The 15,006-nt window shown below is 55.4% G+C and overlaps 3 protein-coding genes across 3 annotated transcripts; all 3 read left to right on the top strand.

Annotated features, from left to right (window-relative positions):
* Positions 1-9: 9 nt before the first annotated feature.
* On the top strand, positions 10-1,726 carry BO70DRAFT_350297 (inositol phosphorylceramide synthase regulatory subunit KEI1; the record flags this gene model as incomplete). Its single annotated transcript, XM_025541686.1, has 3 exons — positions 10-18; positions 212-620; positions 786-1,726. 3 exons carry the CDS (start codon positions 10-12, stop codon positions 1,724-1,726), a joined length of 1,359 nt encoding a protein of 452 aa, XP_025402232.1.
* Positions 1,727-3,013: 1,287 nt separating this feature from the next.
* Positions 3,014-8,245, top strand: BO70DRAFT_359355 (sulfite reductase (NADPH) subunit beta). Its single transcript, XM_025542521.1, has 4 exons — positions 3,014-3,284; positions 3,389-3,528; positions 3,583-7,965; positions 8,035-8,245. The coding sequence occupies exons 1-4, from the start codon at positions 3,254-3,256 to the stop codon at positions 8,056-8,058; spliced, it is 4,578 nt and encodes a 1,525-aa protein (XP_025402231.1). The 5' UTR covers positions 3,014-3,253; the 3' UTR covers positions 8,059-8,245.
* Positions 8,246-8,263: 18 nt separating this feature from the next.
* On the top strand, positions 8,264-14,924 carry BO70DRAFT_426719 (DNA-dependent RNA polymerase family protein; the record flags this gene model as incomplete). Its single annotated transcript, XM_025547818.1, has 6 exons — positions 8,264-8,275; positions 8,576-9,152; positions 9,240-9,511; positions 9,586-9,807; positions 10,448-11,224; positions 11,314-14,924. The coding sequence occupies 6 exons, from the start codon at positions 8,264-8,266 to the stop codon at positions 14,605-14,607; spliced, it is 5,154 nt and encodes a 1,717-aa protein (XP_025402230.1). The 3' UTR covers positions 14,608-14,924.
* Positions 14,925-15,006: the final 82 nt, after the last annotated feature.

Genomic DNA, 15,006 nt, shown 5'->3' with positions numbered 1-15,006 from the left:
CAGACCACCATGGGAAAGGTGCGCCTGATCAGGTGTCACAAGGACAAGCCGTCTCCTTATGGAGTACTCCGTGGAAAGATAGTACTAGATACTATGATATGGAAACCATGTTCATCAGGACGTCATGCGGGCGCTTGGCGGTGATAGGGTCTACGTGCCTGCTACGGAGTGCATCTACTAGACTAACAGTACTACAAGTACTAACCAACAGGGTCGTTGCCAGGAAAGGGCAGCGATCGGCAGGCGGATCGACCGGAAAATCGCGCCCCTGGGTGGCAGTACTGGCAGTACTGCTAGTACTGCTAGTACTTACTTGGTGCAACAGCGTAACCCGCAATTGGGCGTCAGCGCCAGCGTCAGCGTCACTGCGACTGTGTACTACGCATACGCCGCAAGGTACACTACCACCACCACCACTACTACTACTAAGCCTTCCCTCCCTCCCTCTCTCTCCCTTCTTCCCCGTCGCACCCGTCGCCTTCCATTCCTTTTCCTCTTTCTGTCGCTCCCTTCACCAACCCCCTTCATCCCCAAAATAACTCCCAATAACTCTGATATCTCGGTCGCCGATATCAATCATGGGGTTTTCAACCCGTCTCCTCCGCATCCCGCGGCCAGAGGTATGTTTCAGCTCCCGCGTGAAATTTTACGATGGGAACGAGACCCTCCATCCCGACCGTGCCGCTGCCCGGTCGCTCACTGAAATGAGGCTAACCAGCGCACCCCCCCCCCCTCGCCCGGTGATCTCACACAGACCTTCCTCTATGTTATGAGCCTGCAAACAGGCGCCTCTTTGATCTCCCTCTCGTTACTCCTCAACAAAATCAGCGGTCTCTATGGCCTCCTCGCCCTGTTGACCGGGTACCACCTCTCCCCCGTGCAGCTGTCCATGTACCTCTACTCCCTCCTCGCTCTGGGCCTCGTAACCTTGCTCTTCCCACACATCCGCAAACAATCCCCGTTACAATGTCTCGCGCTCGCCTGGCTCTACGTCTTCGATAGTGTCATCAACGCCGCCTACACCGCGGCATTCGGTGTGACCTGGTTCCTCGTCGTCTCCCAGCACTACGACAACGGTAGCGCCGCAGGACCGGGCGGGGACACCATCGCTCAAACCGCCGGCTTCACGAGCCCCAAGTACGATGTATCCCAAGGAGAGGGCGGTCACCACGGACGGAGGCCCGAGGCCCTTGGAAACGCAGTCGCACAGCCCGAAAGCTTCCAAAGCATCCTGTTCATCTGCTCCCTTTGGGCCATCCGCATCTATTTTGTCTTCGTCATGCTCGCATTTGCCCGCCAAGCGCTCCGTCTCTACGTCGCCGTGCCTCGCCACACCCAACTTCCGACCCACAGTCGCAATACTTCAATCGCCAGTGTGGCCAGCGTTGCCGACATCGACCGGGAGCCGTTCTCACCTTACAGCCCCGATGGTCAAGGGTGGCAGGGAAAGCTGGGGCGCGCGATGATTGGCGTTGGTCGCAACTACTGGCTGGGTGAAGACGAGGAGGGAGGCAACTGGATGGCCACCATGGGCCGTCGATTCCGTGCCCGCGGCGAAGGCAACGAGCTCCCGGGCCCGCTGGAGAGGGAGAGAAGACGTCGATCTGGAACCGGTCCTCCCCAGCCCTCCCCGTCCGCTTTCCAAGGGGTAGCCCTGCAATCACCAATCCACGAACAAATACCCGGCATGAACGGGAAGCTGCATCCATGGAGCGAAAACAGGTAATGCGCGAACTCTCGAGATCGGGTTACCATTTGGGGCTCCTCAGGACACATCTCGCTCTGGCGTCCAACCTGTTGGAGGTTCTAGGGATCTGTGGGCGTCTGCCCTCCTTCCCAGAATCGCCGCGCGCTTCTAGCCAACACCGCCACGGTACACTGCGGAGAGGCTGACCGCATGCACGGCCTCTCCATTCCGCCCCACCCAACCTTGCATGCTTTCTTCTCAATCCTGTTATTATATATGCCGGAATGATCTACATATACCGTTTATGAATTGGGTGAATGGAGGACACGGGGTGCCCGGGCGACATCTCATTACTTCTGCCTGTCTCGCAGCCGTCTTTCTCCTCACATGGGACGTCGGTACTGGACACGCGGAACAGGACCAGGCCACTCGGGGCCGACACAGCTGGAATGGTGAACATATCCGTCGGCCTGGAGGGGGCCTTAGGTGATTGCCCGATACGTACCTGGCGTCTTGGACCTGTATATTTGTATCGATGGGGGGTTGGGGTGGTTTCCGGCGTCTTCAGGGTACATTTTTGTTGCATCATGCTAGGGATTTGCATATATTTTCCGCCATATCTGGCCAAGAGAACCACTTTATTTATTTTGTGTGCAGCGCATCGACCTGTCTAGAGTATGTAAGTCGTACCTCAGCGTATGTTCATTGCCTTGGCGGAGTCATATCCGGCCTCTCGGGCGAGACGGGTAGGTACTGCGCCATCAGCTAGCAGAGCCCGGCATGAATCCCGGATGACGAAGGTATGCGTTGTAATTCGATGGAACCGGGTGGGTTATTACGAAGATCCGTGGACTACTAAGAGAAACAAATTCGATGACTCTTTGATTACACAATGCACACGATTGTACACATATACCATGTCCCTGTTATTATTGGGTCAACAGTCAATGGGAGAGGAATTGTCGAGGTAATAATACTGTATCCGTGCATCCGCGAGTTCGGCACTGCAAGATTTCCCCGGACTGCAGCAAATCGACTCCCACGTTCTCGCCGGCATTATTCTTCCCACCAGCCCGCCGAATGCTGGCAGCCTCAGGCCGCCGTGCTGACGTGCTCGCGGGCTCATCACGGGACTCCCCGCGCTTAACCCGATGGGGGGTGTTTGCACGGCGACCCTGCGGCTGTTTGCATCGATGTCGTGATCGCAGTCCAATCAGAAAGGGGCTAATCCAACCCCGATGGCGGAGAAACGCCCAAAAGTCTATGAGGAGCAGCAGCGCAAACCACCGCTGCTCGCTCGCTGCTGGAAGGATAAGGGAAACGAAAAAAAAAAAAAATTTAGGGGAACACGGCTGACCGTGAAGCTAAAATTAATTCTCCTTCTCCTCTTCTTTCCTTCCTTTCTCCCCTCCCCTCCTTCTCCCGTCCACCTCATCTCGCCTTGATCTCGAATTGAGTGGGGAGTCACCCGTATGCGGTGATATCACTACTACTACTTACTTTCCGGGCCATCCCACTTATAATATCCCTGCGCGCGTTTCGCAGCGCAGCCAGCTATCGTCTAAGATGGCGTCCGTTTCGACTGCTGGGGAAGCAGGTATGATTCCTACATTGTTGTTTGTTTTGCTTTTTTTTGGCTGGATTTCCATCTATTGTCTCGTACTCCCTCCCCGAGTGCTAATGTATGATCGCATCATGCAGTGGCGAGAATCGCCTACCTGGCCAGCGATGTCGTTCTCTCCGTGCAACCATCGCTCCAGGTGGATTCTTGGTTCTCCAAGACCCTCAAGACCCTGAAGGGACACAATGCCCGTAACGTCTTGCCAAGGGGCGTGCCTGACGTGAGTGCCGCGAGGTCCCCTTCAGCAGCGAATGCCAACTAATAGTCCGTCCAGGTGGTGGCCGTTCGATACAACGAAGATCCCCTCCTCTCCGTGTTCCACCCGCTGCAGGCAGGCAATGCAGTCTCGGTGGTCTCCACCTCCTCTACCCTCCTCACTTCCATCCCTCACCTCTACCGTCTGGCCAACAGCCCCGTCGTCATCCACGTCGCTCTGGAGCCCCACCCGTTCCCAGACTACTCCGTGATCAGCTCGATCAGACAGTGTGGATTCACCTTCCTGCACTCTGAGACGGTCCAGGAGGCCCAGGATATCGCCATCACCGCCCACGCGTTGGCCCGCAAGTCCGGAAAGGGTGTCATCCACTTCTTCGACCCTGCCAACTCGGCTCGCGACGATGCGATTGCAGAGGAGAATGCCGATGTCGTAAGGGCCCTTCTCAGCCTGGGAACCTCTGTCACACATTCCTCTGGTCACGGTGCCCAGACGCTGTACACTGATTCTGGACGGGTTGCCACTGTCTCTGAGGATGCTGTGGACAGCGCCGCTGGTCAGACTGAAGGCTCCTCCACTCCCGGTCGGCCGGCCCAGACCCCTTCGAGCATCAGTCTGGACAACTCGTCCGTTGGCTCTTCGCGGAGAGACAGCAGCGCAGATAGCCGTGCTACCAGCTCTGCTGCCACCACCGTCGATGCTTCATCCACGCGGCCTGTGAGCGCTGCTGATATCTTCGAGTGGACTTCTCAAATATGGAGGTTGCTGTCGGAGACAGTGGGTCGCAACTACCGCGCTATCGAGTACACTGGTCCCGCTGAGGCCAAGTCGGCTATCTTCGTTTTTGGTTCGACTGGTGTGTTTGTGGACGTCTTGGGCAAAGAGGAAGCTACCGGCGAGCTTGGCAAAGTTGGACTGATAACTGCCCGTTTGTACCGTCCCTGGATTGGCGGTCAGATTGTCAACTCCATTCCCAGCTCTGTTGAGAAGATTGCGGTGTTGGAGCAGGTCCGCAAGACCACGAAGTGGGGCCCTGCGTTCATGGATCTCCTTTCCAGCTTGTCCCCCGCTGCTGGTCGTACTACCCCTCAGATTGTCGGCTACAGGCTGGGATATGTCGAGCCCTCCACGGCGGTTCAGGCTCTCCGTGGCATTGTCCAGAACCTGACCTCTCCTTCGCCTATCCAGAACCTAGAGATCGGAAGTTCCAAGGTCCCTGCCGTCCAGTCCTCTCTGGAGCAACCCGCCATCGAGAACGCTTACCTCAAAATTTTGAACCAGCTCTTTGGTGAGCGTCTGCACATCGCTAACCAGTTGGGCTCCAAGAATGCAGGCATTTCCTCCACTATTGCCGCTAGCCCCGAGTACGGATTTGGCGCGCTAACTGCCAGGTTGGAACACCGTCAGCGTTTCATCAAGGAGGTCGAGGAAGCGTCCAAGGCCACTAGCTTTGCTACTGATATCCCCCGCTCATGGCTGTCGAAGTGGGCCCTTAGCGCTGGAGATGCCTCCAAGGCCAACAAGTTGGCTCCTGATGTCATTGCCCGCCTTTCTAATGATGGCTCCGCACTTGCGAGACAGCTTTTGTCTTCCAAGAAGCTGTTCTACGATGAGTCTCTGTGGCTCGTTGGCTCTGATGCCTGGGCGTACGACCTTGGAAACTCCGGTGTTCACCACGTTCTCGCCTCGGGCGCCAACGTCAACATGCTCGTCATCGATTCTCAACCTTACTCGGAACGCACCGCCGCCGACCCCACTCGCAGAAAGAAGGACATCGGATTGTATGCTATGAACTATGGTAATGCCTATGTCGCCTCCGTTGCCGTGTACGGCTCCTACACCCAGGTGCTCCAGGCTATGGCCGAGGCGGAACAGTTTGACGGTCCCTCGGTCATTGTTGCTTATCTGCCCTACAACCAGGAGAATGACTCTCCTTTGACCGTTCTTCAAGAAACTAAGAAGGCTGTCGACCTTGGTTACTGGCCCCTGTACCGCTGGAACCCTGGCAACGACGAGAACGGCGAGCCGAAGTTCTCTCTGGATTCGGACCGTATCAAGCGCGAGCTTGAGGAATTCCTGAAGAGGGACAACCAGCTGACGCAGCTCATGAACCGTCACCCCAAGTTCTCATCCGTCCTGTCTGAGTCCTACGGCACTGAGGTCCGTGCTGTGCAGAAGCGGAAGGCCAAGGACTCGTATGAGAAGCTTCTTGAGGGTCTCTTCGGTGCTCCCTTGACCATTCTCTACGCTTCTGACGGCGGCAATGCGGCGACCCTGGCGAAGCGTCTCGGAAACCGCGGTCGCGCACGCGGATTGAAGACTCTGGTCATGGCCATGGATGACTACCCCCTGGACGACCTTGCGACTGAGGAGAACGTCGTTTTGATCACTAGCACGGCTGGCCAGGGAGAGTTCCCCCAGAACGGTCGTGGTCTCTGGGAATTCGTGAAGAACACGGGTGACTTGGATCTATCTTCCATCAACTACTCTATCTTCGGTCTTGGTGACAGCCACTACTGGCCACGCAAGGAAGACAAGATCTACTACAACAAGCCCGCCAAGGATCTTGATGCTCGCATTGCCTTCCTCGGTGGAAAGAAGCTTGCGGACATCGGTCTCGGTGATGATCAAGACCCTGACGCCTTCCAAACCGGTTACTCCGAGTGGGAGCCCCGTCTCTGGCAGGCTCTGGGAGTGGACAAGGTTGAGGGCCTTGCGGACGAGCCTCCCCCGTTGACCAACGAGGACATTAAGATCCAGTCCAACTTCTTGCGCGGTACCATCGCCGAAGGTCTGCTGGATGAGACCACTGGCGCTATCTCCGCCAGTGACCAGCAGTTGACCAAGTTCCACGGCACATACATGCAGGATGACCGTGATGTCCGTGATGAGCGGAAAGCCCAGGGTCTTGAGCCTGCGTACAGCTTCATGATCCGTTGCAGACTTCCCGGTGGTGTCGCTACCCCCCTGCAGTGGCTGCAGATGGATGCTATCAGCAGCTCGCACGGTAATGAGACCATGAAGCTCACGACGAGACAGACCTTCCAGTTCCACGGTGTCATCAAGCGCAACCTCCGTGGCGCTATGCGGGCTATCAACAAGTCGCTGATGACCACCATTGCCGCCTGTGGTGATGTCAACCGTAACGTCATGTGCAGTTCTCTCCCCGAGCTTTCCTACTTCCACCGCGAAACCAACGCCATCGCCAAGAAGATTAGCGATCACCTCCTTCCCTCCACCACCGCCTACCATGAGATCTGGCTGAAGGATGATGACGACAAGAAGGTCCAGGTGGCTGGCGACGCGATTGTCGACAGCGAGCCTCTTTACGGTCCTACTTATCTCCCCCGTAAATTCAAGATCACTATTGCCATTCCTCCTCACAATGATACTGATGTCTACGCACACGACATCGGTCTGATCGCCATCAAGGGCGCCGATGGACATCTGGAAGGCTTCAACGTCACCGCTGGTGGTGGTATGGGTGCTACTCACAACAACAAGAAGACTTATCCTCAGACCGGCCGTATGTTCGGTTACGTTCCGGCGGATCAAGCCCACATCTTCTGTGAGAAGATCATGTTGGTCCAGCGTGATCACGGTGACCGCAAGAACCGCAAGCATGCTCGTCTAAAGTACACCATTGATGACATGGGTGTGGCTGGCTACAAGGAGAAGGTCGAAGCCCTCCTTCCGGAGGGCATGCGCTTCGCCGAGCCCCGCCCCTTCAAGTTCGTCTCCAACGTCGATACATTCGGCTGGTTGAAGGACGAGAAGGGCCTCAACCACTTCACGTTCTTCATCGAGAACGGACGTATCGAGGACACCGCCGACTTCAAGATGCGTACTGGTCTGCGCGAGCTCGCCAAGCTTGACAAGGGTGAGTTCCGTCTTACCGGTAACCAGCACTTGATCCTGTCGAGCGTCGAAGATGCAGACCTGCCCGCCATCAAGGAGTTGATGGCTCAGTACAAGCTTGACAACACCTCCTTCAGCGGCATGCGCCTTTCTTCGTCCGCCTGTGTCGCCTTCCCCACCTGCGGTCTCGCCATGGCCGAGTCTGAGCGCTACCTGCCGGTCCTTATCGGCAAGTTGGAGACCACTCTTGAGGAGGTGGGCCTGGCCAAGGACAGCATCGTCATGCGTATGACCGGTTGCCCCAACGGCTGTGCCCGACCCTGGCTGGCGGAAGTTGCCTTCGTCGGCAAGGCGTACGGCGCCTACAACATGTACCTCGGTGGTGGATACCACGGACAGCGTCTGAACAAGCTGCACCGCTCCTCCATCAAGGAGGATGAGATCCTGGATATCATGAAGGATCTCCTTAGACGGTACTCCAAGGAACGTAACACCGACGGTGAGACTCCGGAGCGGTTCGGAGACTGGTGCATCCGCGCCGGCGTTATCAAGGAGACGACCGATGGACAGAACTTCCACGAAGGAGTACGTTACCCCTTTTACCTTCCAGTTACTCCCTTGTTCATGAACTCGAACTAACATTCTCGCGTACAGGTTGCTGAAGATGACGAAGAGTAGATGTTAGGTACATTAAAAAGAGACATTTGGGTCTCCAGGCATGCGGTGATCTTGTTCTGCATGCATCTTGAAGATTTTGTCATGATTTCCACGACGATATAGCTGTTCTGTACATACTGTTATGACTAAACTTCGTCGCATTTACGTTCTATATACGCTGATATGGTAATTTGTTCGTACCAATGCTCTTAATTGATTAATTGATATGAATGTGCACGTAAGACTCAAGACCAAAAGTAAAGGAGAAAACAAGCGGGAGAGAGAAAGTAACTAGTTTGACTACGCCGTAGTATGGAGTATGTGAGAGGGACCCTTCCAAATATAGTAAGCGGTGTACTACTCCCCATTCTGCCGGCCCGCATCTTATCACCCGAATCTCCGCCTCCGATAAAGCAAAAAAAAAGTTGCACCTCCGAAACCGAGGAAGACATTGCTCGTCCCCAACTTCCTCCACACTCTAATCACTCCCTTCCCAGTCACCCCGACTCTTCCTTCTTTCGACTCAATGCCCTTATAGCCTCCTTCCCCCATCACCAACCTGCTCACCCACCAATCCACAACCCCCACCTCACTTCACAATGGACCCCACCACCACCACAACCACCACCAACACCAACCCCCCACCGCCGACGACACCACCGACCCCATCGTCGCCTCCTACGACATCTACCTCACAGACTCCGAAATCTCGCGCTACGTCCTGCAATACCTCGACCGCCCCACGGGCTCCGCCTACGACGACCGCCACGGCCAAAAACCCTCCTCCTTCCGCCTCAAGCCCACCACCGGCCTCGTTGAGGTCGACATCCCCATCAACACCCGCGTCAACTACGATGTCAGCAAGGGTTTGCGCTACGGCGACGCGCTGAAGAAAAGCCGCAGCGCCCGCGAAGGTGGCGCGTACGGCATGGCGGGGGGGTTTAGTTCGCAGGGCGCGTCGTCCATGGGCGGGAAGGTTAAGATGGAGGCTGCGGTTGATGCGGGCGGGGACAGGCCGGATGCCGCCTCGTTGCTGAGGGTGCAGACGCTGGGTGGTAGGATTAAGGGACCAGAGGATGGGGATCCGGTTTATATGTTGGCTGCCTTCAGAGGTGGTGAGTTTTTTTTTCTTTTTTCTTTTCTTTTGCATTTTTCTTCGTCTTGTTATGGGATGGTGCTAATGAGGGGGGCTTACGGTTTAGCGAACTTGCATCTTTCACCCGTTTCGGCTGTCGTGCAGCTGCATCCGCAGTTGCATCATCTGGATGCCTTGGATGAGGTCCCCGTCAAGGGCAAGGGGAAGGCCAGGAAGGAGGGCGAGGAGGACCGTCCCGCTGAAAGTGAGGCCCGCGCTATCGATGTCAAGATCAAGGCCGCGGAGGATGGCGAGGCGGCTATGGTTGCGGGCAACCTGGAACTTTTGAAGAAGATGCAGGATGAAAAGTGGAAGGATTATGAGTGGGTGGATGCTGAGGTACGTTGGCAATGTCTGATGATGGTGGTGGATGCTGTGTTGTTGCGTATGGCTGGCTAATCATGTTGTTGCAGACCGAGGAATCGTGGCAGTTGTACGAAAACTACATGATGCATCAGGAGGTCGACGGCCTGCCGCAGCTGGAGTCGGCTATCAATAGTGAGGATTATCTCGATCAGATGAGTGCGCCGCGTATAGATCCGGCTCGTCCGGACATGACGGGTTGGGCGATGAAACAGAACCGCAGGAAGCAGCGTGAAGGGAAGGGGCGGGCTGCTGAAGGGCATCCGGTGGAGGTATGACGGGCGTGAGGTTGGAGTAGACATCATTACGAATTCCCATGACTTGCATTCCTTCGTGCATGGAGAGATCTGCTTTAGGGTTTATATTCGTAGCATAGTACTACATGGTACTAGAACCCCCGGTACTACTGGGGCGAGGCAACCAATGGGAGGCGCACGTAATTCCAGCGCCTTCGAGAACATCACGTGCGGCTCACGTGCTTATCGGGCGGCGGGCGGTGAGCGCCAAAGCGTCGTATTTTTCATTCCCGCGCCGAAGTCTCCGTCTCGTCCTGCTTGCATTTCGCCTTCATCGCCTTTTTCTCTCCTCTTTTTCCTCCTCCTCCTCCTCCTTCACCACAACCACGTTTCTTCCCTACCCATCTTCTTTTCTTTCTCCTGTCGTTGGAGGGCTGCAGGGCGGCTTGTCAGCTTGGATAAATGTCCATTGTCTGACAGCTTCTGATCCTGGGTCGTTTGCACCCCATCCTGCACGTATTCGCTTTTTTCTCTTCTCTGACATTTTTGCGCTTCGCGTTGCTCTACCATCCATCGTTGTTGCCTAGATTGCATCTTCTCTATCTTGTTATAATTCTTTAATACTCATCCCTGCTATACTCACTCGTGCATTATGTTGTCCCGGCTTGCCCTCCAGAAAAATGCCGTCTTGCGCATGCGGCTCACCAAGGGGCGCTCGGTGTTCCCCTCTGCATCCCTGAGACTCCATTCGCATTCGACTCGATCCACTCCTCTCACAAACGCTTCCACCAACACCCCCCAGGAGCGTCCCCGTCGGTCGTCCTTCCAGTCCAGCCGGAGTCTCGCCACCGCAGCGGATCAAGGCTCTTACGCGTCTCTCGAAACTAGCCCGTATAGCTCCGAGCAGCATTTCGACTCGCAATTGTCTTCTTTCTACTCACCCATGGCCAACGAATTCGACACCTCGTCGCTGATCATCATCAATGAAGCCCTGCAAACGAAACCGAAGTTGTCGCGGAGGGTGAAGGGTTTTGGTGGCGATGAAGAAGAGATGCTGGCGAACTTCGACGTGTCTCTTGGACTTCATCGCTATGACAGAGCTGCCAGTCTTCTCACTCGGCTAAGAGCGTACTACCCTGCCGCTTCTCCCGTGTATCTTGCACTCCACAATCGCTACCTCGAAGAACTTGTCTCGCATATGATTTTAACCAGACAACATAATTTGACTCTCCCCATGCAAAAGTTCTTCGAAGTCATCATGCCAAGCTCTGGGGTGGACGCGGACGCGACAACCTACGCAATCATGATCAGGATGGCACTCCGTATGTTTCACGGCACGAAACGCGATCGATGCGTGCGCCGATACTGGGAATTTACAAAGAACGCTTCTCTTGAAGAGGAAGTTCTGGCGACTCCTGTTTTGTCAGAATTGGAAATCGGTGAACTTTCAGAGGTTGGTCGCTCTCCTTCATTTACGCCATGGCGTTACTTGCTCCTCGAGCTTTATGTAGTCATGATTGCTGACCATGGATTGCACTCCAGATCTGCTCATCGGACATTCAACGCGTTGCAATGGGTCCTATGGAAGTGGACACTGCGCCGGAAACCCACACTGCAGCCCCTTCCGAGCATATCAATGTCAAATCCGTTGAACAAAAGGGCTTGGGACTTTCGTCTCTGAAAGAATCACTCTCGCTTTTTTCCACCCCGGGCAGAGTTGCCATCCCCGTCGATGCTGACGTTGATGCGGAGAGTCGAGAACAATACAACGTTACCAGGCAGCGGCATCTTGAGGCTGACTCCATACAAGCAGCGCTGAAACGCTGGCGACAAGAGGCCGCTGACAGGCAAAAAACTGCTTCTGGTAGCGATAGGCGCTTGGGCGGTCTTGTAAACCAGTGGCACTCTGATGTGGTGACCAGGATCAACGAAGAACTCGAGCTTGTTAAACAGGCGGAAGTTAAACCTCGGGATATACAAGACACAGAGCGTGTTGGTTATGGTATCTTTCTGCGCTCTATTAGCACAGATAAGCTCGCCGCCCTCACTATTCTTACCGTCATGTCTGCATTCGGTCGGGGAGGTATGGAGGGAGGACTGAAGCTATCTTCTATCGCTTCTAGCATCGGATCCGAGCTTCATGACGAGTATCTGGCGGAACGGTTCCTCCAACAGGAGTCAGCAGCAGAAGCTCCGCGGATGAAGGCTGTCAAGCAAACTATCTCCCTTCGCAAGCAGAGTGATGGACGCGCACAGTGGCGCACGATTGCTCGCAATCTTGAGAAGAGCGATCCCACCGTTGTCTGGTCACCCCGTGTGAAGGCGAAGGTCGGTGCTGCCTTGATGAGCTTTCTTTTTGAAGTGGCCAAAGCGCCTGTCAAGGTGGACAATGCAGGAGAGACGAAAACGGAGATGCAGCCTGCGTTCCAGCATTCCTATCAAATCCATTGGGGAAGGCGTTCGGGGTACCTTCATCTTCATCCTGCAATTGTCAAGATTATCACCAAGGAGCCGGCATCTGATCTCTTGGGTCGCCACCTTCCCATGCTGTGCAAGCCGAAGTCATGGAAAGGCATGAACGACGGCGGGTATCATGTTTATAAGAGCCACCTCATCCGTACGACCCCGGGCGAAACGTTGCAGCCCACCTATGTCAAAGCGGCGCTTCAGGACAACGGATTGGATCAAGTCCGTCAAGGTCTGGATATTCTCGGAAGTACGGGGTGGGTTATCAATCGGGATGTCTTCGATATCATGCTGGAAGCTTGGAATTCCGGAGAACCTATCGCCTCACTCGCTCCCCAGGAACCCAACCTAAATTACCCCCCTAAACCGTCCCCAGAGGAGGGCTTCGAGGCTGAGAGGAAATGGGATAACGAGATGCGGGACCTCGAGAACCTGAGAGCCGGGTTCCACTCCCAGCGGTGTTTCCAAAACTTCCAGATGGAGGTCGCCCGATCGTATCTCGATGAGACGTTCTATCTCCCCCACAACTTGGATTTCCGTGGACGCGCCTATCCTCTCCCCCCCTATCTGAACCAGATGGGTGCGGACAATGCCAGAGGACTTCTCCTCTTCAGCGAAGCCAAGCCTCTTGGCGCCACTGGCCTGAGATGGTTGAAGGTACAAATCGCCAACCTTTCCGGGTTCGACAAGGCTAGTCTCTCGGAACGAGAGCAGTTTACCATGGACCATTTGGAGGACGTGCTTGATTCGGCCGACAAAGGCTTGCACGGCAGGCGCTGGTGGCTCAAGGCCGACGATCCGTGGCAATGCTTGGCCGCCTGCTGTGAGCTGCGGAATGCTCTTCGGCACGCGGATCCCACTCAATATCTGTCGCGCTTGCCAATCCACCAGGATGGATCCTGCAACGGACTGCAACACTATGCCGCGCTGGGTGGTGACAAGATTGGCGCTCAGCAGGTCAATCTTGAGCCCTCCGACCGCCCCTCCGATGTGTACACTGGTGTTGCCGAGTTCGTGAAGGAGGAAATCAAGCGGGAAGCCGCTGCGGGCGACCCTCTAGCCCAAATCCTGGACGGCAAGATCACGCGAAAGGTGGTGAAGCAGACTGTGATGACCAACGTTTACGGTGTGACCTTCATGGGAGCTATGAAACAGGTTCGCAAGCAGCTCACCGACCACTACCCCGATCTCACCCAAGAGGTGCGGAGCAAAGGATCTCTTTACGTTGCGCGGAAGGTGTTTGAGGCTCTGGGCACCATGTTCAACGGTGCCCACGACATCCAGCACTGGCTCGGCGATTGCGCCAGTCGCATCACCCAGTCTCTGTCCCCGCAACAAATCGAGCACATCGCGAAAGAGTGGGCGATGGCGTCGGGGAAAGGCAAGGAAGATCCCACCAAGCTGTTCCGATCTACGGTGATCTGGACCACTCCGCTCGGGTTGCCCGTTGTCCAACCCTACCGTGTCCGCAAGTCGCGTCGCCTGTTGACCACTCTCCAGACTCTGAGCATCGTCGATAACACCTCGATGGATGTCGTTTCCAAGCGCAAGCAGCTCCAGGCGTTCCCCCCCAATTTCATCCACTCGCTCGACGCCACCCACATGATCCTGTCTGCCATTGCCTGCAACAAAGCCGGTCTCAGCTTCTCCGCCGTCCACGATTCGTTCTGGACCCATGCCTCCGATGTCGACCAGATGAACGAACTGCTTCGGGAAGCGTTCGTTCGCATGCATTCTGACGATGTGGTGAAGCGCCTGGCCGCCGAGTTTGATGTCCGGTACGGCCAGCACCTCTTCCTTGCCAAGCTTGAACCCGACAGCGACCTCGGGCGGGCGGTCAAAGCCCAGCGCAAGGCAGCGAAGATCATAGCCTCGAAGACCGGGAGGGTCACGGAGCTGATCCGGGAGCACGAGCGCCAGACTCTTCTGAAGTCGGAAGACCCGGAACTCCGGGCGCAAGGACGCGCCATGGTGACGCCGGCGAGCCTTTTCGAGCAGTCGGCAAGCGAGGCTGACCTGCGCATGGTCAGTTCCCTGGGCGCGACCGGTGTGGGTCACGTCCCCACGGACCTGGCGGCGGCGGAGCGGAACCTCTCGAGCCAGTCTATGGAGATAGACCGATCGGACCCGGCGATCGAGACTCTGTTCCAGGGATTCCACGATGTGCTGGGTGGGACTACCGCCGAAGAATCCTCTGTCCACGAAGAAGCAGAAGAAGGAGAAGAGAGAGAAGAAGAGCCCACCGGGCCCAAAAAACAGTCCCCCAAGTCGTACATGTATATCTGGCTTCCCTTGCGGTTCCGCGCCGTCCCGACTAAAGGTGATTGGGATCTCTCGCGGATCCGGGACAGCAAGTATTTCTTCTGCTGAGAGAAGAAGACGAAGAAGCACGATACCTTCCTTCCTCTCTGCTTTCGATTTTTGTTGCGTCCTTGTCTCGATATCCCCTTGTACTTGTACAGGTCTGTTGTTCGTTTTGTTTTCTGGAGTGTACGATCTACCACGGAGTATTTCCTGTCTAGATCCTGCTCTGGTTTGATCTGTGGGTTGTTTTGTTTGTTCGGCATCAAACGGGTGGATGTTCCGGTGTATATATGAGTTAGGGCTTTGGAGCTTGGCGTGTGCATACTACTACTGACTGTATACTGTATATATATATTGAGATAGATGAAGTGAATGTGATCCTGAGCACATATATTATTATTATTTTTTTTTTATTATCTTTCTTTTCTCGTGGTATTTATCCCTTACTAGCAACTACCCGTACTG

This window comes from Aspergillus heteromorphus, assembly GCF_003184545.1.
Source record: "Aspergillus heteromorphus CBS 117.55 chromosome Unknown BO70scaffold_4, whole genome shotgun sequence".
NCBI classification, from domain to species: domain Eukaryota; kingdom Fungi; phylum Ascomycota; class Eurotiomycetes; order Eurotiales; family Aspergillaceae; genus Aspergillus; species Aspergillus heteromorphus.
The sequence above is the reverse complement of the archived record's forward strand: the minus strand, read 5'-3'. Positions and strand labels throughout refer to the sequence as shown.

Excerpts from the sequence above, each read along its gene's own strand:
- BO70DRAFT_359355 (XM_025542521.1), top strand. The coding sequence starts at position 3,254 with ATGGCGTCCGTTTCGACTGCTGGGGAAGCAG. Across the intron at positions 3,285-3,388 it reads TTCGACTGCTGGGGAAGCAG|TGGCGAGAATCGCCTACCTG; the intron begins GTATGATTCCTA and ends CGCATCATGCAG. Across the intron at positions 7,966-8,034 it reads GACAGAACTTCCACGAAGGA|GTTGCTGAAGATGACGAAGA; the intron begins GTACGTTACCCC and ends TCTCGCGTACAG.